The sequence below is a fragment of the Gavialis gangeticus genome, unplaced genomic scaffold (genome assembly GCF_001723915.1).
Source record: "Gavialis gangeticus isolate Ggan-Ray unplaced genomic scaffold, GavGan_comp1, whole genome shotgun sequence".
NCBI lineage: Eukaryota > Metazoa > Chordata > Crocodylia > Gavialidae > Gavialis > Gavialis gangeticus.
This window is the reverse complement of record NW_017729006.1, coordinates 55,182,558-55,190,233: the sequence shown is the minus strand read 5'-3', so window position 1 is coordinate 55,190,233 and position 7,676 is coordinate 55,182,558. Positions and strand designations below refer to the sequence as shown.

The window sequence follows — 7,676 nt, the reverse complement described above, 5'->3', positions numbered from 1 at the left end:
AAGGAACTTGCAGCCTGAACTTGGCTCAAGGTCCAAAAAGCTCAATTCACCCTTCTGGCACTACACATCTTAACATGAAAGGCAGAAATGTCTAATATTTTAGAGATGTTTACAAATACTGAAAAAAAAATTAAAAAACCCCAAGGACTGCCTCTCTCATCTTCTATTTTACCTGTAGGGTGAAACTGTACAAATTCCAAATCCTGGCAAGGCAGGCCAGCTCGTGTGACCATAGCTGTGCCATCACCTGTGCTGGTATGAGCAGATGTGCAGCTGAAGTAGGTGCGACCATACCCACTAGAAAACATTTAAGAAATTAAAATGTTTGCCAAAAATATTTCCCATAAGAAAGAAATAGACAAACAGTACAATCTCATTAGAATATGCAGTGTAATCCCTGCACTTCGGGCAAATGTACAGTTTTCCTAAATGCAACCAGCCACAATGCATAGATATCTATTTAAGTTTGTGCAGAAAGGGAAAAATAACTTATTTTAACTTATGGTGAACAACACTGGTAGACCATCCAGAATGCTCAACTAATATCTGGAAAACCACCGAGGCCAGCATGCCAAAAGGAAACGGGACCACACTGCCTCAGAACTGCTAACTAGGGTTACTTTATAAAAGGTCAGTAGAGCCACTAAGAAGTAAAATGTAACTAACAGGGATCACATGCTGCTTTTCCTCACTTTGATTTAATTTAACTCAGGTGATTTTACTTAGGACCCTGAACTATTTTTCTGGAAGTACAGTTATCACAGGAAGACAAGATCTCTCTGCTATCAGTGTGTTATTTTCAGACCCTTATTCATAAGTATACTGTGGGTGGATCTACACATATAGTTAATGCAACATAATAAACTCCAAAGCAGTTTCCTTCAGAGTACACTGCTCCCAGGTGCAGCACCTACACACGCGCCTGGGACAGCAGTACTTTGGAGCCAGGGTGGAGCAGCAGGGGGGATCAGCCCCAGGCTCTGGGTGGCAAGGGGGCTGGCTGGGGCATGAGTGTGCCAAAACTGTAGAGCCATGTGGCTGCCCCCCCCCGGCCACACCCAACCTGGAGCCTGCTACCAGACTGAAGCTGCTCCACCCTTGCTCAAAATGCCGCTATCCTGGTCACTATCCACACGTTACAGCACAGTAAATGACTCTGCCATAAGATAGTACTGTCCCCCAACAGTACTGTCTTATGGTGGAGTTAATTAATCTACTGTGCCCTAATTCCCTAATTCCAGTGCATGTATAGATGGTGACATTTTACTGTGGAACTAATTAGTCAACTGCAGTAAGGCACATATGCAGATGCACCTGGTGACTGGTACCATTAGTAATTTCGAGAACAGACTTAAAACTACTAAACAAGAGAAAAAATGTGAAATCAGGGTTGTACATGCAAAATGAAATTCCTGCAGCTTGGAACATGGTGAAAAAAAACAAGATATTTAGCTAAAAAATATCAAGCTCCTAGTTCATCCCAACTTCAACAGAAGGCAACAGTGCTCAGTATCTGAAGATTAATCCACTTATTGGGTGTTTAGATTAAGGCCTTCTCTGTTAAAAAGTCAATGACTAACATTTTCAAAGACAAATTCAATATGCAGCCAATCAACATAAAATATATAAGCTCAGCCTTGTTCTATTTATGGTAGGGCTACCAGCCTGAAACCAAAACAAAAACATAAGAATTGCCACTTATTGGGTCAGACTGCAGGTCCATCTTGCCCAGGATCTTGTCACAGTGGCAGAAAATGGATACTGAAAAGGACAGTGAACTGTTCCTCTCTCACTTGCAGCCTCTAGCATTTAAGGTCTAGGATGTTCTTATTCAGAGCCTGTACCCCTAACTCCCATGCTCAATAGCTACTGATACATCTTTCCTCCAAGAATTTGCCCAACCTCTTTTTGAATCTGGCTAAACTGTCAGCTTCCACAACATCTACTTTCATTAGGCACAATGTGAAAAAAACTTATTTTTAACTTTAAAACTTCTTACCTATTAGTTTCATTTTATGACCCTTAGTTCTTGTACTGTGAGAGAGTAAATAATAAACCCCTATTTACTACTTTCTCTTCACCTTTTAGTATTTCGTGAACCCTTACCACATCCCCCCTCAAGCATCTCTTTTCTAAACCGAATAGGCTTAAGTCTCTTTAGTTTCGCCTCATATGGATGCTGCTCCATGCCACTAATCATCCTTGTTGCCCTTCTTTGTATCTTCTTTAGTTCTTCAAAAAAATGATAAAAAGCCATGAGCAGCAGATAGAAAAGATAGGCAGAACACAGGGAACTATGCACTCAAAACAGAATCCCACATAACTGATGCACCAAAATTATATGAGCTACTGCAATTTGTCTTGTATTGATCCACTAGGTTAAATCTTAAAGTAGTGGTGGCTCAAGTTTTTGGCCCTAAGTTCCAAGATCAGGGCCCTGTACCATCCCCGCCTAGCCTTGCACCAGCCCTGCATGGTGTATCTAGCACACAGGGCCATGGTCCACACAGCTCCCCACAGATCTCTTGGGACTCCTGTGAGCCAGATGACAAGGCACCCGGGACTGGATCCAGCCTGCAGGCTGGGGGTTGAGCATCCTAACAAAGGTGTTACTTTACCACCATTAGGACAGTCTTAATATACTGTGATGTGCTGGTTAGCAGCTATATTTCATCAGCAACACAAAAATAACCTTAGTTTCCCAGAAGAAACAGTACATCACAATGCAAAGGGTCCTACAGGAACATGGTCTCACCACACTTCCAGTCTGTCTCTGCTTTTACATGAAGCCTTAGAGAGTAGATTGTAGCATACATATATTATCATTGGCTTCACAGTTCCTTATCCTTAGTTCCTTAACTTTAGTTTTTATAGTACCACTTTGTAACTTAAGGCTAGACAATACTTAGCCTTAGCAATTGAAGCTGCAGTATTCTGCATTCATCAATCTGAATCTAAAAGGAACAGTTCAAAATTTGCATTTATGTTATTTTCAATTCAGAGTAACTTGATTTACCTAGATATATTATTATTTCCATTTTATAGATTAAGTATGTAGGCATGTATCCTCCTTAGTGTGCCAGGAGGCCTGGTCACTTTTTTTTTTTTTTTTTTTTTTTTTTAAATGAACACCCAATTCTCTCCTGCTACCATAAAACTATTTTTTTTTCTAAAGGCAAGAAACATTATATCACATTACCCAGTGGCAATGACAGTGTTCTTGGCTCTGAAACGATGTATGGAACCATCTTCTATGCATAGTGCAATAACACCACAGCATTCTCCATCTTCCATAAGAAGGTCCAAGGCAAAATACTCCACAAAATAGCTGGTATCATATCTTAGGGACTGAAAAAGGAACAGAAAACAGCAACATAAACATTTTTCTTTAAAGCCTAACAGATTTACATCAAAATAAAATCATTTTTATTAGAAATATAGCAAAATACATAAAACATAACAAAATCTAAAACCAGCATAAACCACCACTAGAAATATCATACAAGCAAACTCAAAGGGCTCTTAATATTCAGTTCAAAAGAACTCACATATTTGTTATACTACAAAGAAAGAAAAGGATAACAATACCAAATACGCTAAATATTCAGCAGTAGAGAAACACACATTTGTAACAGTCTCAGACCTTATTGACAAGAATCTCCAAATAAGCCAGTATGCAAATAGCCTGTTACTCTTCCACAAGACTGATTCTAGAACTTGTATCATTCTGGATTGGAAAGCCCACACTTACCAAACTTTTAAAAAAGCATACCATCTCAAAAAGAAAAATTACACCCAAGATAACCATCAGCTAAAAGACGAAGAGTTATTCTGGTTTTTAGTGTAGTATATGTATTTACTACTCAGCTGCACTAGTAGAAGCTCATTCATACTAGGACTTCAAAACCTAGAGTATTTATAAAGCCAATGAATACCATCAGCTGGGTACATGGCCCAGGAGAGTCTCTTTCAAGTTTGCAAGGACCAGACATTTAGCGGCATTGAAATAAGGGTTCCCTAACCCTTTCCAACCCACATTTACATTATGTTAGCACTGAACTATCCAACTGGCAGCACTCAAACCACATGCATCCTGCTAAAGGTTAAACTGTATTCCTCTGGCTCTCACCCAGCTGCTGCTCCCCACCTCACCCCTCACCCAATCGTTCCCACTGCTATAGCAGCCGGAGGCTGCCTCCTCTAGCTGCCACTTTCTGCCTTTACCTCAGGGCTGGGCAGTGCATAGAGCCAAGGGCGAGTCTGGGGGGGCTTGCATTACAACAGGGGTGAATACTGAGGGAAGATCTCTTCTTGTGCACCCATGAAGCACTGCTATGGGGAAGGGTGGGGAGGACAACTGCATGCAACTGAACATGATGGAGTGGTGAGAGCTTCCATGCAGTGCACCTGATATAGTCCATACAGCCCCCATTAGTGTGGCCTCTGGGGCATGTGACCCACAGGAGCTAAAAATTGGGACGGCCCTGTGTTAGCACATAGAGGCAACATTCAGAAGACACGCAATTAGCCAAGCTCCAAAATAATACATGAGGTAACATTGCCAAGTGCTTAATTAAATTAGATCCAAGGGTCATCATTTTCTCATATCTTAATAATATTTAATCTTTGTCCTTTCCTGACCTTGCCTTGGAAGATGTTTAGGATCAATTATTAGTGCTTAAGTCAGTCATAATGAAACAAGCTTAGACAGAACAACAGCCCTTCATGTTGGAGAAATGCACCAATTACCCTCGCTTCTTTTGTGAGGGTAGATGGTTGATGCTAGCCACTACTTTCCTGTTGGGGTAACCTTATGTGTTTTTAACCCAGCTTCTCCCAAGCCCATGAAAAGGTGTATGTGAACACCTTTCCTGGGACTGGCCAACGTGAGTGTCCTAGAAGGGAGGACAGCAACAGGAGAAAGACTTTCCTCCCTGCCACAAAATGAACAGCTTGCTACCCATGGTCTCCAGAAAAGTATGAAAAACAAAGTTCTTGCTCCTATCTCCTATTTTTTTTGCAATGCTGATATCTCTAGTAGGCACCTGCTTGATGTAAATCTACATTAAGTAATTACTCATGTAAACTCCTCTAATAATACTGGTTAAACACTTAACTGATAACACATACCTAATGGGTACCAGCCCTCCCTCCTTTCCTCCTCTTTCCCAAGTCAGCAGCACTGTGCAGGGAAAGGGAGGCAGAGGCAGAGCATCATGGTGCTTACAGGCAAACAGGGTAACCACACTGCCTGCTTAACTGCCTTCCTGAGGCACTACACCACTTCCCTTCCCAGCCAGACTGTGTCCCATGCTAAACACTAACTAATGCATTACCAGTATAAATATGTTTACCATTTAACCTTTTATATCCCTAGTGCCTACAATGGCACAGAGCTCTGCACTGTCACAGGGAGAGAGGGAAGTTGAGAATTAAGATTAGAAAGTTGCCTGGAATCCTTGCTGATGCTTATTTAAGTAATACCTATAAATGCCAGAGTTAAAAATTCTTATTTTTTTTAAAACTTGGACAGTATTTATTTGTTAAAACCCCTAGAACCTTCAGTTTCATTTACCATATCACTTCTTACCCTGCCATACAGTGTATGCAACAGTGAGTGTCCTGTTCTGTCTGCAACACAACAGCAGCGATGAGCCTGTCCCCCTTTCCCAAATTGAAGGCTCTGCCCACCAAAGGCACGTTGATAGATCTTTCCTTCTTCCGTTCTGCTAAATGGCATTCCATAGTTTTCTAGCTGTTGATACCAAAAAAAAAACCCCAAATATATCAAAGACAGAGCTGTGGATAAGATTAAGCAACTTAACCAGCCTAATATTACTTTGTAACATTATTAAAAGTATCATCAGAAAAGAAACAAAGGAAGGAATTTCCTTCATTAAAATTTACCTCATTAAAACTTCACTACAGAAGAATATTGGTGTTAAAGGTAATTATAATTCCAACAGATTTCAAAGGCTAGTTTTACCTCTATAACTGCAGCAGGTGCTTGTTCTGTCATGTAGTGAATGGCATCCTGATCGCCCAGCCAGTCAGATCCTTTTACAGTGTCATAGAAGTGCCATCTCCAGTTGTCTTCTTCCATGTTTCCCAAAGCAGCATTAATTCCACCCTAAATATGAAAATATGTTCCCAAATTGATTATCTAGGCACAACTATGGCAGGCTATCCCCATCTCATTTCTCACTACAACATTAAATGAATTTAGAATAGCAAAGTTACATTAATATCAAATTTACATGCTGCATAAAAAAACATCATAAGGAGGGGTCTATCAAGCTCGAGGAGGCAACCAACCAATTTCACAGGCAGGTTGTGGGGCGCCTGTCATATTCATCAGCTGAACACAGTGGGCCTTCCACACACCTCCAATTGGCCAAGGGGCCCCAGCAGTCCCACTCCACCCCACAGATCACCACACAGCCTGAAACTACAGCTTGATTAAGCCCGGAGAAGCTACTGATCTATGTGTTACTGAGCATGGATTAATGGCTTCCTTGGGCTTAAATCACAGTAATTAAGCCATGGTTTCAGGCCACCCATGGGATCTCTGCAATAAATAAATAAATAAAGACATGTACTGGCAAGAAGAAAAGCATGTGGGAAGCCTTGCAGTCTTGGAGCACGGGAGGGAAGGCAAAAAGGGAGGGGAAGGTCTGTCTACAGGGGGTAGGGTTCTGCAAATAAAAGAATGAGGGAGGAACAGAGGGAGGGAGGTGGAATGATTCCCAAAGGCGGGGGATGGAAAATGGGCAGCGTTATGCAAATGATTGAATGAGGGGCAGGGAAAGGAGTGGGAGGGTGGGAATGGTGGTGGGGTTATGCAAAAAGTGACAAGGAATAGAATGGGGAGGGGTGGAGCTGCCTCCACCCTTCACCTGCCTCCATCCCATTTCCTGTTATTTTGTATAACCCTGCTTCTCTTCCACAGCCCTGATCTGTATAACCCTACCCATATTTCACCTCCCTCTCCTATCCCTTTGGGAATCGCTCTGCCTCCCTCCTTCATTCCTTTATTTGCATAACCCCACCCCCTTTAGAAACAGTCCTGCTCCACCCCATTCCCTCTCCCCCTCCACCCTCTTCCCTCCCTCCCACACTGCAAGACTGCAAGGCCTTGCATGGTTTTCTCCTTGCCAGTAAGTTCATTTGGTTTTGGTTGGGTGGTTTGTTTGTTGTTTGTTTGGGTTTTTTTGGAAGGGTGGGGGGTTGGGGTTTTTTTTTGCAATGAGCCCACCAAAAGTGTGGGCTCCACTTTTTTTTGTGGAGGTTTTGCTTTTTCATGGAGCCCACCTAAAATTGCCATTTCCACAAAAATGGCACAATCATGATTTTGGTAGATCACTAGTCATAAGATTTTCCTTATGACTTTCATTATCGCTCACATCTCATTCCTTTGGACTCACTTATTCTGTACATCAGAAGTAAGTTACTTTCACGCACTTAAGCAGCTGTGAAACCACAGACTGCAGCGACATGAATAGATAAAGCCATCATATCACAATTAAATATACACACCTTCCTACCTTGTTCCAGTTTGTAGTGTGGTGCTCCGGGCGGGGGCTACAGCAAGTTTTCAGGTGGCTGCAGCCCCCCCTATAGGCCCACTTCACCACCCACCCCGCCCTGCCCCACCCCGCCCCGATCCACGGGCACAT

General features: G+C 42.2%; 1 protein-coding gene across 1 annotated transcript in view; it reads right to left on the bottom strand.

Annotated features, from left to right (window-relative positions):
* Nucleotides 1-7,676, bottom strand: part of SDHA (succinate dehydrogenase complex flavoprotein subunit A) — a 42,238-nt gene that overhangs the window by 24,752 nt on the left and 9,810 nt on the right. Inside the window, exons 4-7 of the mRNA XM_019508738.1 lie at nucleotides 5,987-6,130; nucleotides 5,591-5,755; nucleotides 3,200-3,348; nucleotides 173-297 (exon numbers count right to left, since the gene is read on the bottom strand). Of these exons, the coding sequence (XP_019364283.1) occupies nucleotides 173-297; nucleotides 3,200-3,348; nucleotides 5,591-5,755; nucleotides 5,987-6,130 (583 nt within the window). The remainder of the gene's footprint in view (nucleotides 1-172; nucleotides 298-3,199; nucleotides 3,349-5,590; nucleotides 5,756-5,986; nucleotides 6,131-7,676) is intronic.